Below are 21572 nucleotides of genomic sequence, written 5' to 3' on the forward strand. Positions count from 1 at the left end.
CTCTGTGCCTCAGTTCCCTCATCTGTAAAATGGGGATTAAGCCTGTGAGCCCCACGTGGGACAACCTGATCCCCTTGTAACCTCCCCAGTGCTTAGAACACTGCTTTGCACATAGTAAGTGCTGAATAAATGCCGCCATTATTATTATTATTACTTCACTTGTCTGGGCCTCAGTTACCTCATCTGTAAAATGGGGACTGTGGGCCCTATGTGGGACAAGGACTGTGTCCAGCCCGATTTGCTTGTATACCCTACACAGCGCTTAGTACAGGGCCTGACACTTAAGCACTTAAATATCACAATTATTATTATATCTCCTCTTCATCTGAACTGCTACCACGTTAATCCAAGCACTTATCCTATCCCATGAGTCATGGGTTCAAACCCCGGCTCCGCCAAATGTCAGCTGTGTGACTCTGGGCAAGTCACTTAACTTCTCTGGGCCTCAGTTCCCTCACCTGCAAAATGGGGATGAAAACTGTGAGCCCCCGGTGGGACAACCTCATCACCTTGTAACCTCCCCAGCGCTTAGAACAGTGCTTTGCACATAATAAGCGCTTAATAAATACCGTCGTTATTATTATTATTATTCCGCCACAATTACTGAAGGTTTCAGTCTCCTAGCTGACCTCCCAGCTTCCTGTCTCTCCCTACTCCAGTCCATGCTTCACTCTGCTGCCCACATCATTTTTCTACAAAAACATTCAGTCCACGTTTCCCCACTTCTCAAGAACCTCCAGTGGTTGCCTGTCCATCTCAGTATCAAACAGAAACTCCTTACCATCATTTTAAAGAACTCAATCACCTCGCCCCCTCCTACCTCATGGCTCTCCTACAACCCAGCCCGCACACGCGTAGCTCCTCTAATAATAATAATAATAATGAGAATGGCATTTATTAAGCACTTACTATGTGCAAGGCACTGTTCTAAGCGCCGGGGAGGTTACAAGGTGATCAGGTTGTCCCACGGGGGGCTTACAGTCATCATCCCCATTTTAGAGATGAGGTAACTGAGGCTCAGAGAAGTGAAGTGACTTGCCCAAGGTCACACAGCAGACATGTGGCGGAGCCGGGATACGAACCCGTGACCTCTGACTCCAAAGCCCGTGCTTTTTCCACTGAGCTATGCTGCTTCTCTAATGCCAACCTACTCACGGTACCTCCAGCTCGTCTATCTCGCCGCCAACTCTTGCCCACTTGCCCGCTCCGGCCCGGAATGCCCTCCCTCTTCATACCCGACAATTCCTCTCCCCACATTCAAAGCCTTAATGACGAAACAATTCCTCCAACAGGCCTTCCCTGACAGCCTCCTATTGCCTTGTAATAATAATGATAATGATGATATTTGTTAAGCGCTTACTATGTGCCAACCACTGTTCTAAGCGCTGGGGTAAAAATAATAATAATAATTTAGTACTAAGCGCTGGGGTAGATACAAGGTAATCAGGTTGTCCCACATGGGGCTCGCAGTCTTCATCCCCATTTTACAGATGAAGTCGCTGAGGTCCAGAGAAGGGAAGTGACTTGCTCAAAGTCACATAGTTGATAAGTAGCAGTGCCGGGATTAGAACCCACAACCTCTGACTCTCAAGTGGCTCTTGCCACTATGCCATGCAGCTTCCCCGGTGCTTGTATCTCCCCCAGTGCTTAGAACAGTGTTTGGCACATAGTAAGCGCTTAACAAATACCATTATTATTATTATTATTATTATTCCCCTCAGCTCTTTCCACTAAGCCACGCTGCTTGCCCGGCGCTTAGAACAGTGTTCGGCACATAGTAAGCATTACATAAATACCATTATTATTATTATTCCCCTCGGCTCTTTCGACTAAGCAGCGTGGCTCAGTGGAAAGAGCACGGGCTTGGGAGTCAGAGGTCTTGGGTTCTAATCCCGACTCCATCACTTGTCAGTTGTGTGACTTTGGGCAAGTCACTTCCCTACCTCCTTCCCCTCCCCACAGCACTTGTGTATATATATATACTTATATATTTCTACATATTTATTACTCTATTTTACTTGTACATATTTACTATTCTATTTATTTTGTTAACGATGTGCATATAGCTTTAATTCTATTTGTTCTGACGATTTTGACACCTGTCTACATGTTTTGTTGTCTGTCTCCCCCTTCTAGACTGTGAGCCCGTTGGTGGGTAGGGACCGTCTCTATATGTTGCCGACTTGTACTTCCCAAGCGCTTAGTCCAGTGCTCTGCACACAGTAAGCACTCAATAAATATGATTCAATGAATGAATGAACAAACTTCTCTGGGCCTCAGTTCCCTCATCTGTAAAATGGGGACTAAGACTGTGAGCCCCACGCGATGTCCTGATCACTCTGTATTCCCCCCCAGTGCTTAGAACAGTGCTTGGCACATAGTAAGCACTTCACAAATACCATCGTTATTATGCCAGGCTGCTTAGAACAGTGTCTGGTGCATAGTAAACGTTACACAAATACCGTTATTATCATTATTATTATTATTATTTTGTTGTCTGTCTCCCCCTTCTAGACTGTGAGCCCGTTGTTGGGTAGGGACCGTCTCTAGATGTTGCCGATTTGTACTTCCCAAGCGCTTAGTCCAGTGCTCTGCACACAGTAAGTGCTCAATAAATACGATTGAATGAATGAACTTCTCTGGGCCTCAGTTCCCTCATCTGCAAAATGGGGACTAAGACTGTGAGCCCCACGTGGAACAACCTGATCTCCCTGTATTCCCCCCCAGCGCTTAGAACAGTGCTTGGCACGTAGTAAGCGCTTCACAAATACCATCGTTATTGTCACGCTCCTTAAAACAGTGTCTGGTGCATAGTAAACGTTACACAACTACCATTATTATCATTATTACTATTATTCTGTTGTCTGTCTCTCCCTTCTAGACTGTGAGCCCGCTGTAAGCGCTCAATAAACACGATTGAATGGGTGAATGAACTTCTCTGGGCCTCAGTTCCCTCATGAATGAATGAACTTCACTGGACCTCAGTGACCTCATCTGTACAATGGGGACTAAGACTGTGCGCCCCACGTGGAACAACCTGATCTCCCTGTATTCCCTCCCAGCGTTTAGAACAGTGCTTGGCACGTAGTAAGCGCTTCACAAATACCAACGTCATTAATCCATGCTGCTTAGAACAGTGCATAGTAAACGTTACACAAATACCATTATTATCATTATTATTATTATTATTATTCCCCCTTGGCTCTTCCCACTTAGCCACTCTGCTTCCCCGGCGCTTGTATCTACCCCAGCGCTTAGCACAGTGTTTGGCACATAGTAAGCGCTTAATACCATTATTATTATTATCAATAATAATAATAATTAACCCCCTCAACCCCGCGCGGCCTCCCCTCTGACCTGCCGCCCTCCTCCTTCGGCCACTGACGTCATCAACACGCGCCCCCAGCCGCTGACGTCACCGCTCCGCACCCCCGGACGCTGACGTCATCAGCGGGAGCGCCCCCTCGCGGCGGGAAAGCACCCTCATCGCGCGGGAGGCCACGCCCCCCGCGTGACGTGTAGGGGCGGGGCGCGCGGCTCCGCTCGCGCCCTCTCCTCTGGCCCCGCCCCCATGACGTCACTTGGGGGCGTGGCGTGGCGTGATGGGCGGGCGAACCCGCCTATAAGCACCCGTTTGGCCCCTGCCCCGCCCCAACAGCATATTAATAATAATAATAATGGCATTTGTTAAGCGTTTACTATGTGCGGAGCACTGTTCTAAGCGCTGGGGGAATACAAGGTGATCAAGTTGTCCCACGTGGGGCTCACAGTCTTAATTCCCAGTTTACAGATGAGGGAACTGAGGCTCAGAGAAGTTAAGTGACTTGCCCAAGGTCACACAGCAGACATGTGGCGGAGCCGGGATTCGAACCCATGACCTCTGACTCCAAAGCCCGTGCTCTTTCCAATGAGCCACGCTGCTTCTCTTAATGATGGCATTTATTCGTTCATTCAATCGTATTTATTGAACGCTTACTGTGTGCAGAGCACTGTCTAGCAGCTTGGGAAGTTGGCAACATACAGAGACGGTCCCTACCCAACAGCGGGCTCACAGTCTAGAAGCGCTTACTGTGTGCAAAGAACTGTTCTAAGCGCTGGGTGATCAGGTTGTCCCACTGGGGGCTCACAGTCTTAATCCCCATTTTACAGATGAGGGAACTGAGCCCCCTCCTCCCAGACTAAGTACCCTCCTTCCTCTCCCTCTCCTCCCCATCCCCCCCACCTTACCTCCTTCCCTTCCCCACACCACCTGTATAAATGTATATATGTTGTACGTATTTATTACTCTATTTTACTTGTACATATTTGCTATTCTATTTATTTTATTTTGTTAATATGTTTTGTTCTGTTGTCTGTCTCCCCCTTCTAGACTGGGAGCCCGCTGTTGGGTAGGGACCGTCTCTATGTGTTGCCAACTTGTTCTTCCCAAGCGCTTAGTACAGTGCTCTGCACACAGTAAGCGCTCAATAAATACGATTGAATGAATGAACAGAGAATAATAATAATAATGGCATTTATTAAGCGCTTACTATGTGCAAGGCACTGTTCTAAGTGAAGTGACTTGCCCAAAGTCACACAGCTGACAGTTTGCGGGGCTGGGATTTGAACCCATGACCTCTGACTCCAAAGCCCATGCTCTTTCCACTGAGCCACGTATTATAATAATAATAATAACCAGGATGATGATGATGGCATTTGTTAAGCTCTTACTATGCGCAAAGCACTGTTCTAAGCGCTGGGGGGGGGGGGATACCAGGTGATCAGGTTGTCCCTCGTGGGGCTCACAGTCTTTATCCCCATTTTCCAGATGAGGGAACTGAGGCCCAGAGAAGTGAAGTGACTTGCCCAAAGTCACACAGCTGACAGTTTGCGGAGCTGGGATTTGAACCCATGACCTCTGACTCCAAAGCCCATGCTCTTTCCACTGAGCCAAGTATTATAATAATAATAATAACCAGGATGATGATGATGGCATTTGTTAAGCTCTTACTATGTGCAAAGCACTGTTCTAAGCGCTGGGGGGGGATACCAGGTGATCAGGTTGTCCCTCGTGGGGCTCACAGTCTTCATCCCCATTTGACAGATGAGGGAACTGAGGCCCAGAGAAGTGAAGTGACTTGCCCAAAGTCACGCAGCTGACAAATCCACCCCAACGCTTAGCAGAGGGCCTGGCACGTAGTGAGGGCTTAGCAAATATTAGTATTATTATTATTACCATTATTTCTGCCAGGGTTTAGAGGGCTGAGGGGCTCGACCATAGAGAGGGCGGGGGCCTGCGTCCCCCCCGCTGCCGCCTACTTCCGGGTCTTCTCTAGGCCGCGGGAGGATTGGGCGCCTCGGCGGTCCGCGCGCGCGCGCCCCCACTTGGCGGGAGAGCGTCCCCAAGGCCCCGGATGAGGTCGGCCCCTCCCCTCCCGTGGCTTGGAGGCGGCGCCCCCTGGCGGCCGGTGACGGACTGACTGTCTCGGGCCCAATGAGGGAGGCATGGTCGGGCCCGGTGGCCAAGGACTGGACCAGATCAGCCGTGAGGGACACATCACCGCCTCTGCTCCTTCCTCCCTCCTCCTCCTCCTCCTCCTCCTCCTCTTCCACCTTCTCCTTCTTCTCCCCCGGCCTCAACTGCCCTCACCTCTCGCCTTCGGCCCGGCCCGGCCCGAAGCCGGGGGGATGGAGACTGGGCTGGGCAGGGATGGGCAGGGGGCCAGGGGATGGGGCCTGGGGGGAAGAGGGGGGCAGGGTCTGGGCCAGGATATAGATGGGACCTGAGGGGGGGGGGGGCAGGAGGTGGGACCTGGGATGGCCCAGGGGATAGGACCTGGGGGGGGCCAGGATCTGGGCCAGGAGATGGGACCTGGTGGGGGGGCCAGGAGATGGGACCTGGGGGAGGGCCAGGAGATGGGACCTGGGGGTCCAGGAAATGGTACCTGGGGGGGCCAGGATCTGGGCCAGGGGATGGGACCTGGGGGGTGCCAGGAGATGGGACCTGGGATGGCCAGGGGATAGGACCTTGGGGGGCCAGGATCTGGGCAAGGGGATGGGGCCTGGGGGGGGGGGGGCAGGAGATAGGCCTGGGAGGGCCAGGGGATGGGGACTGAGGGGGCCAGGGACTGGGCCTGGGGGTGTCAGGGACTGGGCCTGGGGGGGCCAGGATCTGGGCCAGGGGATGGGACCTGGGGGTGGGCCAGGAGATGGGACCTGGGGGGGCCAGGAGATGGGACCTGGGCGGGGGGGCAGGAGATGGGACCTGGGGGTGGGCCAGGAGATGGGACCTGGGGGTCCAGGAGATGGTACCTGTGGGGGCCAGGATCTGGGCTAGGAGATGGGACCTGGGGGGGGCCAGGGTCTGGACCAGGGGGTGGGGCCTGGGGGGGGGGCCAGGAGATGGGACCTGGGAGGGCCAGGGGATAGGACCTGGGGGGGCCAGGATCTGGGCCAGGGGATGGGGCCTGGGGGGGGCCAGGAGATAGGCCTGGGAGGGCCAGGGGATGGGGACTGAGGGCGCCGGGACTGGGCCTGGGGGTGTCAGGTCTGGGCCAGGAGATGGGACCTGGGCGGGGGGGGCAAGGGATAGGACTTGGGGGGGCCAGAGGATGGGGCCTGGGAGGGGGCCAGGGTCTGGGCCGGGGGGGATGGGACCTGGGGTGAGTCCAGGATCTGGGGCCCGGGGGGCAGGGGATGGGGCCTGAGGGGGCCAGGAGATGGGCCTGGGAGGGCCAGGAGATGGACCAGGGGATGGGGCCTGGGGGTGGGTGGGCAGGGGATGGGGACTGAGCGGGCCAGAGTCTGGGCCTAGGGGTGTCAGGGTCTGGGCCTAGGGGTGTCAGGGTCTGGGCCAGGAGATGGGAGCTGGGGGTGCCAGGGTCTGGGCCAGGGGATGGGGCCTGGGCCAGGACCAGGGGATAGAGCCTGGGGATGGAGGAGCTGGGCAGTGACTGGAACCTGAGAGTGGAGAAGTTGGACAAGGTTCAGGGGTCCAGGCTAGGGGATGGGGCCTGGGAGTGAGGGGGTCAGGCCGGGCAGGATTTGGGGGCCCCAGGCCAGGAGATGGGACCTGGGGGTGGAAGGGCTGGGCAAAGTTCAGGCGACCAGAGCCTGGGGGTGGAGGGGCTAGGGCAGGAGATTGAACCTGGGCTTGGCGGGGACCTAGCCAGATGGGGTTCAGGAGTCTGGGCCCGGGGGTGGAGGATCTAGGTAGGATTCGGGGGTCCGGGCCAGGGGATAGCCCCTAATAATAATAATAATGGTATTAAGCGCTTACTATGTACCAAGCACTGTTCTAAGTGCTGGGATAGATACAAGGTAATCAGGTTGTCCCATGTGTGGCTCACAGTCTTAATCCCCATTTTACAGGTGAGGTAGCTGAGGCACAGAGAAGTTAAGTGGCTTGCCCAAGGTCACACAGTGAACAAGTGGTGTGGAGCCTGGATGAGGACCCGCGTCCTCTGACTCCCAAGCCCGGGCTGTTACCACTAAGCCACACTGCTTCTCCGGGGTGGAGGGGCTGGGCTGGGAATAGAGACCGGGGGTGGAGAAGCTGGATGGGTTTCAAGTGTCCGGACGGGGAGGTGAAGGGGGCCAAGCCGGGCGGGGTTTCTGGGGTCCGGGCCAGGGGATGGAGGCTGGGGGTGGAGGAGCTGGGCATGGCCAGAGGATGGATCTGGGCAGGGTTTTGGGGGCCGGGACAGGGGATGGAAACGAGGGGTGAAGGGGCCGGGCAGGGACTACAGAACTTGAGCAAAAAATGGAGCTTGTTTGGGGTGGAGGGTCCGGGCAGGGTTCAGGGGGCCGAGCCAGAGGAGGTGTGGAAGTGTGAGATCCCGACAGAGTAGAGGAGATGATTTGCGGGGGGGTCCCACCTACTCAGATCCACTTCTGCTGACCCAGTGTGTGTCTCCCACCCCAGCTACAGCACAGACTGCAGACGAGGCGGCCTATTCCAGCCAGCCCGTCCTAGGGGAGCGGAGAAAGTCCCAGATCACAGACGAGACGATGGCCGAAGTTTCGTGGGGTCCCCAGACCCGCACCTTGGAGAAGAGAGGAGGACTCTGGCAGGTGGGTCTCCCCCGCAGGATCACTCCTCTCCTCTGGGTCGGGTCAGCCCATCAGTGGTATTTATTGAGCGCTTTACCGTGTGCAGAGCACTTGGGAAAGCCCAGTACAATAGGGTTAGATGACCCAACAAGGGGCTTGGCTCTGTGACCTTCGAGCATTCGATAGTCACCTCACCCTCATCCCCACAGCACTTATTGGCGGGGAACGTGTCTGTTTATTGTTCTACTGTACTCTCTCAAGCGCTTAGTACAGTGCTCTGCATACAGTAAGTGCTCAATAAATACAACTGAATGAATAAGTGAATTTCTATAAGTTATAATAAATTCTTCATTTCCACTAATGTCTATCTCCCCTTCTACACTGTAAGCTCATTGTGGGCAGGGGGCATGTCTACCAACTCTGCTGTATTGTACTCTCCCAAGCGCTTAGTACAGTGCTCTGCACAGCGTGAGTGCTCAATAAATACCGTCGATGATGATGAAGGAGCTTACGGTAGAGATCACTCCAGCACCTAGATGGTGGGAGTAATGAGGCCAGGAGAAAGTCCCAAAGACCAGATCCCTGGCCAATGACCGTTTCCACACTTTCCCTAATGTTTAGTGACCTCTCTTCCTGGAGTCAGCCCCCAAGGGGGTATAACGATATCTGTGGGATCGGTTAACCGCTTACTATGTACCAAGCACTGCTCTGCGTGCTGAGGTGTAAACAAGACAATGAAATCAGGTCCAGTTCCCATCCTACGCGGGGCTCACAGTCTGAGGCTGGAACAGAGAGCTGGCATTGCCTAAATGCGATTGAATGAATGAATGAATCATCATCATCAATCGTATTTATTGAGTGCTTACTGTGTGCAGAGCACTGTACTAAGCGCTTGGGAAGTACAAGTTGGCAACATATAGAGACAGTCCCGACCCAACAGTGGGCTCACAGTCTAAAAGGGGGAGACAGAGAACAAAACCAAACGTACTAACAAAATAAAATAAATAGAATAGATATGTACAAGTAAAATAAATAAATAAATAGAGTAATAAATATGTACAAGCATATATATACAGGATATACAGAATCCCCATTTTACAGGCAAGAAAACCAGGTGGGTGTTTCACGGGCCGGGAATGTGTCTGTTTATTCTGTCGTACTCTCCCAAGCGTTTAGCACAGTGCTTTGCACACGGTATGCGCTCAGTAAATACGATTGCATGTCCTAATCCCAATCTTAATCCTGACCTTAGGGACCAGAGATCGTTTCTACCAACTCTATTGGACTTTGAGCCCACTTTTTAGACTGTGAGCCCACTGTTGGGTAGGGACTGTCTCTATGTGTTGCCAATTTGTACTTCCCAAGCGCTTAGTACAGTGCTCTGCACATAGTAAGCGCTCAATAAATACGATTGATTGATTGATTGATATTGTTCTGCACTTTCCTAAGAGCTCAATCTCCTCTCAGGATGGCACCTGGAGAGTGTCCAAGTCCTCTACCAGTCTCGATTGCGGGAGGGAGAGTCAAGCAGAGGCCCGTCCACTCCATTCCTAGCTTGGGCAGGGGCTAGCGAGGGGAAGGCAACCGGCTACAAGTCAAAACTCCCCTGTGCTGGCCAGCAGCGGCACGGGTGAGAGTCGAGGGCGGAGACTCAGGTCTACTCAGGAGGCGATGGTCAACCGCTTCCGGATTTTTCCCGAGAAAACTCTACGGATCCACTACCGGAACGACGGCAGGTGGAGGAGGGGCGTTCTGGGAGAGATGCTTCCGTGGCGTCGCTATGGGTCGGACACGACTCGACAGCGTAAGACGACGACAAGACCTTAACGCCGTACTCCGCATACAGTATCGCGCTCAATAAATACTATTAATTGGATACACTTCATCGTCATCATCATCGATCATCATCATCATCATCATCAATCGTATTTATTGAGCGCTTACTATGTGCAGAGCACTGTACTAAGCGCTTGGGAAGTACAAATTGGCAACATATAGAGACAGTCCCTACCCAACAGTGGGCTCACAGTCTAAAAGGGGGAGACAGAGAACAAAACCAAACATACTAACAAAATAAAATAAATTGATGATGTCTGTTGAGCGCTTATCCTGTGCAGCGGTGTGCTGAGCGCTTGTGTTCCCTGCCCACGTGTCATTCCAGGTCCCCGTGACGTTTGAGGATGTGGCCGTCTTCCTGACTCAGGAAGAATGGTGTCATCTTGACCTTCCCCAGAGGAACCTCTATAAGGATGTCATGCTGGAGAACTATGACCATGTGGCCTCCCTGGGTAAGTGATAATCATCATCATCATTATCGTTAATATTATTACAGTATTTGATAAGAGCTTACTACGGGCCAGGCACTACACGTAGCGCTGGGGTGGATACAAGCAAATCGGGTTGTGCACAGTCCCTGTTCCACACAGGGCTCGCAGTCTTAATCCCCGTTATTCAGATGAGGGAACTGAGGCACAGAGAAGTTAAGGGACTCACCCAGGGTCACGCAGCGGACAAGTGGCGGAGCCGGGATTAGAACCCAGAACGTGCAGAGCACGTTTTCCTTTCTCCCAAGAGCTGCCGGCTCCCTCAGTCCAACTTCACGTTCTCCTTGTGAAGTCGGAAGAGGAGGGTGGCTTTAGCCCCCTTTTACAGTTGAAGAAACTGAGTCCCTGAAGGCTGACCAGACCTTCCTTCCTCTCTCCCTCGTCCCCCTCTCCATCCCCCACTTCTTACCTCCTTCCCTTCCCCACAGCACCTGTATACATGCATATATGTTTGTACATATTTATTACTCTATTTTATTTGTACATATCTATTCTATTTATTTTATTTTGTTAGTATGTTTGGTTTTGTTCTCTGTCTCCCCCTTTTAGACTGTGAGCCCACTGTTGGGTCGGGACTGTCTCTATATGTTGCCAATTTGTACTTCCCAAGCGCTTAGTACAGTGCTCTGCACACAGTAAGTGCTCAATAAATACGATTGATGATGATGATGACCACCGAACTGGGACTAGAGCCCAGGGCACCTGACTCTCAGGTTTATACCAGTGAATCAATCAGTGGTATTTATTGAGTACTTACCGCGTGCAGAGTACAGGAGAGTACAGTATAACAGAATTGGTAGATGTGAAGCCTGCCCATAAGGAGCTTCCAGTCTATTCTCTCTGTTCCTCCACGGGACCCAGAGATGGAGCAGGGGCTGTTTTTTGTTTCTTCCGCTAGCAGGGCACATCCAACTCCCTCCTTAAGCCCCGAGGCATGTCCCTTGCTCCTGGCTTTTAGTCTTTTTCATCCTTGGCCAGAATCTTTCCTGTTTTCTCCAGGAGAGGCTGGATTTCCTCCTCCTCCTCCTTCTCCCACTCCTCCTTAATCAGCCAATCTGTGGTATTGAGCACTTACTGTGCACAGAGCGCTGTACTAAGCGCTTGGGAGAGTCTGATAGATCAGAGTTGGCAGACACGTTCCCTGCCCGCAACGAGCCGACAGCGTAGAGAAGCAGCGTGGCTCGGTGGAAAGAGCCCGGGCTTTGGAGTCAGAGGTCATGGGTTCGAATCCCAGCCCCACCAATTGTCAGCTGTGTGACTTTGGGCAAGTCACTTCACTTCTCTGGGCCTCAGTTACCTCACCTGTAAAATGGGGATTAAGACTGTGAACCACCCCATGGGACAACCTGATCACCTTGTAACCTCCCCAGTGCTTAGTACAGTGCTTTGCACATAGTAAGCGCTTAATAAATGCCATCATTATTATTATTATTATTATTAGAGGGGGGGACTGTACCTTCTCCTCCTCCTGCTCCTCCTGACCTATGTGCTAAAGTTAGCCAGGCACTATAAAAGACAGAGTTTTTCATTCTCCCCAGAGGGGAGAGGTACACGAAAATCATTCATCATTGGGGTGTTTGTCAAGGGCTTGCTAGAATAATTGGAGTATTTGTTAAGTGCTTACTATAATCCTATCAGTTGGGGTATCTGTTGAGTGCTAACTATAATGAGAAGCAACGTGGCTCGGCGGAAGGAACATGGGCTCGGGAGTCAGGGGTCATGGGTTCCGCCACTTATCTGCCGGGTGACTTTGGGCAAGTCTCTGCGCCTCAGTTTCCTCATCTGTAAAATGGGGATTAAGACCGTCAGCCCCACATGGGACGACCTGATAACCTTGTATCTACCCCAGTGCTTAAAACAGTACTTGGCACATAGTAGGCGCTTAACAAATACCATTATTATTATTATTATTACTATTAATAACAATTGGGATATTTGTTGAGCGCTTGCTATAATCATAACAATTAGGGCATTTGTTGGGTGCTTACTATAATTCTGTCAACTGGGATACTTAAGGGCTTACTACGTTAACAATTGGAGTATTTGTAAGTGCTTAATAATAACAATTGGGGTATTTGAGTGCTTACTATAATAGCATTTGGGGTATTTGTTGGGTGCTTACTATAATAGCAATTGAGGTATTTGTTGAGTGCTTACTATAATCATAACAATTGGGTATTCATTAAAAGTTTACTATAATAACAATTGAAGTATTTGTTGAGTGCTTACTTTAATTGTAACAGTTGGGATATTTGATGAGTGCTTACTATAATCATACCAAGGGCTTACGATAATAACAGTTGGAATATTTGTTAAATGCTTAATATAATCCTAACAACTGGGGTATTTTAATGTTTACTAGAATAGCAGTTGGGGTATTTGCTGAGTGCTTACTATAATCATAATGATTGGGTATTTGTTAAAGGTTTACTATAATAACAATTGAAGTATTTGTTGAGTGCTTACTTTAATTGTAACAGTTGGGCTATTTGTTGAGTGCTTACTATAATCATACCAAGGGCTTACTATAATAACAGTTGGAATATTTGTTAAATGCTTAATATAATAATAATGTATTTGGAGCATTTGACTGCTTACTGTAATAGCAATTGGGGTATTTGTTGAGGGCGTACTGTAATAATAACAATTGTAGTATTTGTTGAGAGCTTATTGTCATCATAACAATTGGAATATTTGTTGAGTGCTCACTGTAATAATTATATTTGTTTACCTTGTAGTAGGAGTCTATAAAGCACACTCTAGTAATTAAAATAATGGTTTGTTTGTTCAGTGCTTACTATAATAACAATTGTGGTACCTTAGTGCTTACTGTAAAATAATAACTGTAGAATTAGATGCTTAATATAGTAATAATTAGGGTGTTAGTTTAGCTTAGAGTAGTAATACTATTTATGAATTAATTGTATTCATTTGAGAAGCAGCTTTGCCTAGTGGAAAGAGCATGGCCCCCGGAGTCAGAGGACCTGGGTCCTAATCCTGGCTCCACCTCTTGCCAGCTGGGTGACCTTGGGCAAGTCACTTCACTTCTCTAAGCCTCTGTTTCCTCAACTGCAAAATGGGGATTCACTTCCTGCGCTCCTTCCTCCTTTGACTGTGAGCCCCATGTGGGATACGGACGGTCTCTGTCCCAGTGCTTAGAACGGCGTCTTTTTTTTTTACCTAGCAAGCGTTGAACAAGTACCATAAAAAAATTCCATTAGTGGTATTTATTGAGCGCTTACTGTATGCAGAGCATTGTACTAAGCAGTTGGGAGAGGCCATTACAACAGAGTTGATAGACAGGTTATCTGCTCATACCTGAAATTTATTTATTTCTATTAATGTCTGCCTCCCCCTCTAGACTCTAAGCTCGTCGTGGGCAGGGAATGTATCTGTTTATTATATTGGACTCTTCCAAGCGCTTAGTACAGTGCTCTGCACACACGGCCTAGTGGGTAGAGCGCAGAACTGGGAGTCTGAAGATCATGAGTTCTAGTCCCGGTTCCGCCACTTGTCTTCTGAGTGGCCTTGGGCGAGTCACTTCACTTCTCTGTGCCTCAGTTACCTCATCTGTAAAACGGGGATGGAGACCGTGAGCCCCACGTGGGACGGGGACCGTGTCCAACCCGATTTGCTTGTATCCACCCGAGCGCTCAGGACGGTGCCTGGCACCTAGCAAGCGCTTAACAAATACCACAATTATTACAGTAAGCGCTCAATAAGTACGATTGACTGACTGACCGGGCTTCCAGTGTGCAGTAGCTTTTCCTTCTCCGTGAGCAGGCTTTCCCGTCTCCAAACCCACCGTGATTTTGCAGTTGGAGCGAGGGGCGGAACCGTGGGTGCCAAATACCCAGGAAGCGGAGAACGGGAGGACCCCGACAGGCGCCAGAAGAAGACGTGAGTTACAAAAAAGAACGACGTCGCACGTTGGCGCGCGGCCCCGTCCCGCGGTTCTCCTCACGCCTCACACGCACGTGCTCTGGCAGGACCGACCCTCCTCCTCGTCCACTTGGGCCCAGTCGCTCGCTCCTCCCCTCGTCCCCTCCTTCGGGCCCCCGGTCAGGGAACCAAGCAGCGTGGCCCAGTGGCTAGAGCCCGGGCCTGGGGGTCAGGTCGTGGGTTCTATTCTCGGCTCTGCCACTTGTTGGCTGTGTGATCTTAGGCAAGTCGCTTCACTTCTCTGGGCCTCGGTGACCTCATCTGGAAAATGGGGATTGAGACCGTGAGCCCCACGCGGGACGGGGACTTGTGTCCAACCCGATTTGCTTGTATCCATCCCAGCGCCTAGTATGATGTGTGACTTGTGTGTCTTTGGGCAAGTCACTTCACTTCTCTGGGCCTCAGTTCCCTCACCTGTAAAATGGGGATTAAAGACTGTGATTCCCCTGTGGGACAACCTGACCACCTTGTAACCTCCCCAGCGCTTAGAACAGTGCTTTGCACATAGTAAGCGCTTAATAAATACCAACATTATTATTATTATGATGATGATGCCTGGCGCATAGTAAGCGCTTCACAAATACCACAATTATTACTCCCCACCGTGGTCAGAGGGGCATTGTTCTAAATTGGGAATTCCACAAAGCAGTCTCCTCCTAAACCCTGCCCGCCTCGCTTCCGACGTCTCACTGAGCTCCCGGCCCATCTCCGCACTCTCTGCCCCGTCCCCTCAGCCTGCGCCATTTTTATTCCTTAACCCGCTTCCTTGCCATCCTTTTGCAAACCATCGGACTCCCTCTTTCGGCCTGTCCGAGCCCCCTAATTAGCCATCCGGTTCACTCGGATCCTTCCGCCCTCCCTCCCGGCAGGTTCCTCTGTCCCACCGCAAGCAGCCGGCGCAATCGAACCTCCGACTTCCGGAGAAACCGAGGCCGGGATCGGCGGTCCGCCTCCCCGCCGGGAAATGTCGCCAAGAGAGGCCCGCGAGCCCGGGGGACTCCAACGGGGCCTCGGAGACCGTGAACGAGAGAGGAGGCCGGAATGGCGGTGGGGACGCCGGGAGGAAACGGGGGGGTTTCGGAGGCAAGCGGCCGCCACCCCCGGGGAGTCCCGGTGGAGGCCGCCCCCGGCCGGGAACGCCGTCAGCGGGCGTGAGGACGGCCCCGGGGGGCGGCCCCACCTGTGCCACGAGTGCGGGAAGGGGTTCAAGTGGGCGTCCAAACTCGTGGAGCACCGGCGACGCCACACCGGCGAGAAGCCCTACTCCTGCCCGGCCTGCGGGAAGGCCTTCGGCAACAGCTCCAACCTCATCCGCCACCGGAGGATCCACACCGGCGAGAAGCCGTACGCCTGCCCGGCCTGCGGGAAGGCCTTCCGGAACAGCTCCAACCTGATGGAGCACCGGCGGGTCCACACCGGCGAGAAGGCCTTCGCGTGCCCCGACTGCGGGAAGACTTTCCGCTGGCGTTCCCATTTCGTCCACCACCAGAGGAGCCACCGCGGAGAGAAGCCCTACTCCTGCCCGGACTGCGGGAAGACCTTCAAGTGGACCTCCAAGCTCGCCGAGCATCAGAGGGTCCACACCGGCGAGAAGCCTTACGTCTGCCCCGGCTGCGGGCGGGCCTTCAATCACAGCTCCAACCTGATCCGCCATCAACGCCTCCACGCCAAGGAGGCACCGTGGGAGGAGCCCGGGAGCTGGGGCGGCTGCGGGGACCTCGGCCCCGGGGACCAGCCCCTCGCGGGGAACGGAGGAGGCCGGGTTTTCGGAGCGGAGGGGCCGGGCCCTCGGGGCGGGGAAGCCTTCGCGCTCGGCTCCGACCTCGTCTGCCACCAGAGGTTTCCCGCCAGGGGGAGGGAGTGGCACCGCGTGGAGGGCGGGAGGGCCGCCGACGGGCACGCGGAGCCCTCCAGTCCCAAGAAGTTCCCCGCCGGGAATCGGCTCCTCGGGTGGGACGCGAGCGGGAGAGCCTGGAGGTGGAGCGTGGACTATCCGCAGACAGGGGAGCCCTCCAGACGGAACGCAAAAAGCGGCCTGGCCTAAGAAGCAGCGGGGCCCGGTGCGTAAAGCCCGGGCCCACGAGACAGAAGGAGCCGGGTTCTAATCCCGGCTCCGCCCCACGAACGCTGAACTTCTCCGGGCCTCGGTTCCCTCGTCTGTAAATCGGCGGCGGAGACTGAGAGCCCCCCGGCGTGGGACAGGGACCGCCCCCAACCCGATCTGCTCGTCTCCACCTCGGTGCTCGGGACAGTCCCTGGCACACATCAAGCGCTTAACGGATGCTGCGATTATTAAATGCACCAAAGCTGGGAGAGTCTTCTCCGCCATGGCGTAGGCCCCGTTGTCGAATCCCCTCAGCAGAGTAAGATGCTATGGAATTCCAAGTGTCCCACTTCCAACAGTGAGAAGCCCTGCCATCCCTCTTCCATCCCAGGGGATTGGTCTGGGGGCAGTGCGACACTCCATGCCCTAGGGGCTAGAGTCGGGGATTCAGAAGGACCTGGGTTCTAATCCAGGCTCTGTCACTTATCTGCTGTGGGACGTGGGGCGAGTCACTTCGCTACTCTGGGTCTCAGTTACATTATCTGTAAAATGGATATTAAGACTGTGAGCCCCATGTGTACTTCCCAACTTGTACTTTCCAACTTGTACTTCCCAAGCGCTTAGTACAGTACTCTGCACACAGTAAGCGCTCAATAAATACGATTGAATGAATGAATGAATCAATCAATCAAGGGAAGGGAGTTGGGGTAGAGAAGCTAAGTGGGGCGTGATGAATTGAGAAAATTGGATGGGTCTAAAAATCGGAGGTCTCTGTAGGGGAACGGTACAGATCTACGAGGGAGGGGGTGTGAGGAAGAGAGGCAAGGAGAAGGTTGGTGGGTGGTAAAACGCTAAGTACAGTGCTTTGCACACAGTAAGCGCTCAATAAATATGATTGAACCGAGTGTTGGCCCAAGTTGGTGAGCGGACAAGGTGGGGTGGAGTGGGAGGTCCAGTGGAGGTGAGGAGTGATCGAAGGCGGGCAGCGGGAGGGTCATCAGGGACATCTGTGAGGATATTGAAGTCCCCAAGGAAGCAGCGTGGCTCAGTGGAAAGAGCCCGGGCTTGGGAGTCTGAGGTCATGGGTTCTAATTCCTGCTCCGCCACTAGTCAGCTGTGGGACTTTGGGCAAGTCACTTCACTTCTCTGGGCCTCAGTTACCTCATCTGGAAAATGGGGATGAAGATTGTGAGCCCCCTGTGGGACAACCTGATCACCTTGTAACCTCCCCAGCGCTTAGAACAGTGCTTTGCACATAGTAAGTGCTTGATAAATGCCATCATTATTATTATGTCTGCTGTGTGACCTTGGGCAAGTCACTTCTCAGAGCTTCAGTTCCCTCATCTATAAAATGGGGATTAAGACTGTGAGCCCCACGTGGGACAACCTGATCACCTTGTATCCCCCCCAGCGCTTGGAACAGTGCTTCGCACATAGTAAGCACTTGACAAATGCCATCATTATTAATATAATGGGGAAGCAGCGTGGCTCAGTGGAAAGAGCATGGGCTTTGGAGTCAGAGGTCGGGGGTTCAAATCCCAGCTCCACCAATTGTCAGCTGGGTGACTTTGGGCAAGTTACTTAACTTCTCTGTGCCTCAGTTACCTCATCTGTAAAATGGGGGTTAAGACTGTGAACCCCCCACCATGGGACAACCTGATCACCTTGTAACCTCCCCAGCACTTAGAACAATGCTTTGAACATAGAAAGCGATTAACAAATGCCATTATTATTATTATTATTATTATTAATGTGGGCGTGGGGAAAGAAGGAATGTGAGAAAAATCAAAATGGTTACCGAAATTGGAGGTGGCCGCGCCACTCCCCCCGCAGCCACCAGGCGTCGCTGTGCGGCGGTCCCGCGGGCTCCGTTCCTCACCGCAGCCACCAGGCGTCGCTGTGCTGTGCGGCCGGTCCCGCGGGCTCCGTTCCTCGCCGCAGCCACCAGACGTCGCTGTGCTGTGCGGCCGGTCCCGCGGGCGCCGTTCCGCACCGCAGCCACCAGGCGTCGCTGTGCGGCCGGTCCCGCGTGCTCCGTTCCTCACCGCAGCCACCAGACGGCGCTGTGCTGTGCGGCCGGTCCCGCGGGCGCAATTCCTCGCCGCAGCCGCCAGGCGTCGCTGTGCTGTGCGGCCGGTCCCGCGGGCGCCATTCCTCGCCGCAGCCACCAGGCGTCGCTGTGCGGCCAGTCCCGCGGGCCCGTTCCTCGCCGCAGCCACCTGGGGTCGCTGTGCGGCCGGTCCCGCGGGTCCGTTCCTCGCCGCAGCCACCTGGGGTCGCTGTGCGGCCGGTCCCGCGGGTCCGTTCCTCGCCGCAGCCACCAGACGTCGCTGTGCGGCCGGTCCCGCGGGCGCCGTTCCTCGCCGCAGCCACCAGACGTCGCTGTGCGGCCGGTCCCGCGGGCGCCGTTCCTCGCCGCAGCCACCAGGCGTCGCTGTGCGGCCGGTCCCGCGGGTCCGTTCCTCGCCGTAGCCACCAGGCGTCGCTGTGCGGCCGGTCCCGCGGGTCCGTTCCTCGCCGCAGCCACCAGGCGTCGCTGTGCGGCCGGTCCCGCGGGTCCGTTCCTCGCCGCAGCCACCAGGGGTCGCTGTGCGGCCGGTCCCGCGGGCGCCGTTCCTCGCCGCAGCCACCAGGCGTCGCTGTGCGGCCGGTCCCGCGGGTCCGTTCCTCGCCGCAGCCACCAGGGGTCGCCATCCGGCCGCTTCGGTCACGTGGTCAGGGATAATTAATAATAATAATGGCATTTATTAAGCGCTTACTATGTGCAAAGCACTGTTGTAAGTGCTGGGGGGAATACAAGGTAATCAGGTTGTCCCACGTGGGGCTCACAGTCTTAATCCCTATTTTACAGATGAGATAACTGAGGCTCAGAGAAGTGAAGTGACTTGCCCAAGGTCACACAGCAGACATCTGGCAGAGTCGGGATTCGAACCCATGACCTCTGACTCCCAAGCCCAGGCTATTTCCACTGATCCACGCTGCTTCTCTATTATAATAATTATGGTATTTGTGAAGCGCTTACTATGTGCCAAGCACTGTTCTAAGCGCTAGTAGATACAAGGTAATCTGTCACAGTCTTCATCCCCATTTTACAGATGGGGTAACTGAAGCACAGAGAAGTGAAGTGACACCGTGGGACAGGAAAGACACTGGGGACCCCGAGCTCCCAGGCCCAGGATTATTATTATCATTATTATTATTATTATTATTATTATTATCATTATTTTGGTATATGTTAAGCCCGAAAAACAAACACATGGATTCTGGGGCAAATTAAACCAAAGTGGTCTTGGGACTCGATTTCGATTAGCATATTCGGGGCACATAATGAGGAAGACTGATTCCCTGGAGAAGTCACTAATACTAGGAAAAGTCCAGGGAAAACGTGGAAGAGGCAGACGGAGGCTAAGTGGACAGAGACCATTACAACGATAACAGAAGAACCGTTAGAAAGGTTGCGGCTTATAGCAGAGGATGGGACGTTCCGGAGAAAGTATATCCATGGAGTCTCTATGAATCGGAAATGACTCGACAGCACTTAATAATAAATATGTTAAGTGCTTACTATGTGCCTGGAACTGTTGTAAGTGCTGGGGTAGATAATGATAATAATTTTGGTATTTGTTAAGCGCCTTCTATGTGCCAAACACTGTTCTGAGCGCTGAGGGAGATACAATGCAATCAGGTTGTCCCACATGGGGCTCACAGTCTTAATCCCCATTTTCCAGATGAGGGAACTGTGGCCCAGAGAAGTTAAGTGACTTGCCCAAGGTTACACAGCTGATAAGTGGCGGAGCCAGGATTCATTCATTCATTCAATCGTACTTATTGAGTGCTTACTTTGTGCAGAGCACTGTACTAAGTGCTTGGGAAGTACAAGTTGGCAACATATAGAGAGCCAACAGCAGGCTCACAATCTAGAAGGGGGAGTCAGACAACAAAACAAAACATATTAACAAAATAAAATAAATAGAATAGTACATATGTACAAGTAAAATAAATAGAGTAATAAATCTGTATAAGCATATATACAGGTGCTGTGGGGAGGGGAAGGAGTTAGAACCCATGATCTCTGACTCCCTAGCCTTGTACATATCTATTCTATTTATTTTATTTTGTTAATATGTTTTGTTCTCTGTCTCCCCCTCCTAGACTGTGAGCCCACTGTTGGACAGGGACCGTCCCTATATGTTGCCAACTTGGACTTCCCAAGCGCTTAGTACAGTGCTCTGCACACAGTAAGCGCTCAATAAATACGATTGATTGATTGATTGATTGCGCTCTTTCCACTGAGCCACGCTGCTTCTCTAAATACAGGATTAGATACAGGCTAATCTGGTGGGGCCCAGACCCTGTCTCACCTGGGGCTCCCCGTCTTGAGCTCCATTACACAGATGAAGTAACTGAGGCCTGGAGAAGTGAAGCGAATTGCCCCAAGTCACACAGCAGGCAAGCGGCAGAGCCGGGATTAGAACCCAGCTCCTCCGACTCCCAGGACCGAGCTCTGGCGACTAGGCCACACTGTTTCTTTAGCTCCGAGTCCAGCGCCTGGCCTGCGATGGGGATGGAGGAAGCCCCCAGGGGACAAGCAGGGGCCAGCTTTTGGGCCCCCTGCCTGGGTCACAAACATCCCTTGACGGCGGCTTGCAGATCATTCATTCATTCATTCAATCGTATTTATTGAGCGCTTACTGTGTCGTATCCTGCTGAGCTCCCATGGATGGGGTGGGGGGGCAGGGAAGGGTGGGAGGATAAGTGGCGTCCTGCCCCGGTCCCCGACTGCAGGGTCCAGCAGCAGACTGTCTGTCTGTTTATCCCCTTGTCGGGGTGGGGGTCACCGCTCCCGGCCCAGTTTTCTCTTCCCCTTTCTGCTCCCCTTTTGGGCACGAATGCCCTGCTTTGGGCCTCGATGGGACTCTAACCAGAGCGCTGGGATGCCCCAGGGGCCCAGCCGGTTGTCAGCAGGGCCAGGTGCCTCTGTGATGAGGGGATTTTCCCCTCCACACATATACCCTCGGGGTCATCCAGATAATCACGATCATAATTACGGTATCACAGTATGGGACCCTGAGCACTGGACTAGGCGCTTTGGACAAAAGAAAATTCAAAGGAAATTTCCACCTAAGCCGGCACGTGCCCAACTGTCCGTTTCCCCCCAGTCCCTGCCCCCTGCCATCCCACCCACCCACCTGGCTGAAACCAGAAAGCCAGGTCAGATGTGGTCCTTTTCC

At 53.0% G+C, this 21572-nt stretch overlaps 2 protein-coding genes across 4 annotated transcripts in view; one reads left to right on the forward strand and one right to left on the reverse strand.

Annotated features, from left to right (window-relative positions):
- SMPD4 (sphingomyelin phosphodiesterase 4) overlaps positions 1–21572 on the reverse strand; it is an 86848-nt gene that overhangs the window by 30612 nt on the left and 34664 nt on the right. Inside the window, exon 1 of one of the 3 annotated variants that reach the window (XM_038762580.1) lies at positions 3358–3422. The exons of the other annotated variants lie outside the window; for them this stretch is intronic. The gene's annotated coding sequence lies outside the window, so the exon portion shown is untranslated. Of the gene's footprint in view, positions 1–3357; positions 3423–21572 lie in introns of those variants that run through there. 3 annotated transcript variants of the gene reach the window in all.
- On the forward strand, positions 5437–16341 carry LOC119941982 (zinc finger protein 514-like). The gene is made up of 5 exons (XM_038762582.1): positions 5437–5524; positions 7904–8052; positions 10193–10319; positions 14139–14255; positions 15167–16341. Exons 1-5 carry the CDS (start codon positions 5485–5487, stop codon positions 16339–16341), a joined length of 1608 nt encoding a protein of 535 aa, XP_038618510.1. The 5' UTR covers positions 5437–5484.

This window comes from Tachyglossus aculeatus, chromosome 21 (assembly GCF_015852505.1).
Source record: "Tachyglossus aculeatus isolate mTacAcu1 chromosome 21, mTacAcu1.pri, whole genome shotgun sequence".
Taxonomy (NCBI): domain Eukaryota; kingdom Metazoa; phylum Chordata; class Mammalia; order Monotremata; family Tachyglossidae; genus Tachyglossus; species Tachyglossus aculeatus.

Coding starts and splice junctions, on each gene's coding strand:
- LOC119941982 (XM_038762582.1), top strand. CDS start 5,485: ATGGTCGGGCCCGGTGGCCAAGGACTGGACCAGATCAGCC. Junction 8,053..10,192: donor AGAGAGGAGGACTCTGGCAG/GTGGGTCTCCCC, acceptor GTGTCATTCCAG/GTCCCCGTGACGTTTGAGGA. Junction 14,256..15,166: donor GACAGGCGCCAGAAGAAGAC/GTGAGTTACAAA, acceptor CCCTCCCGGCAG/GTTCCTCTGTCCCACCGCAA.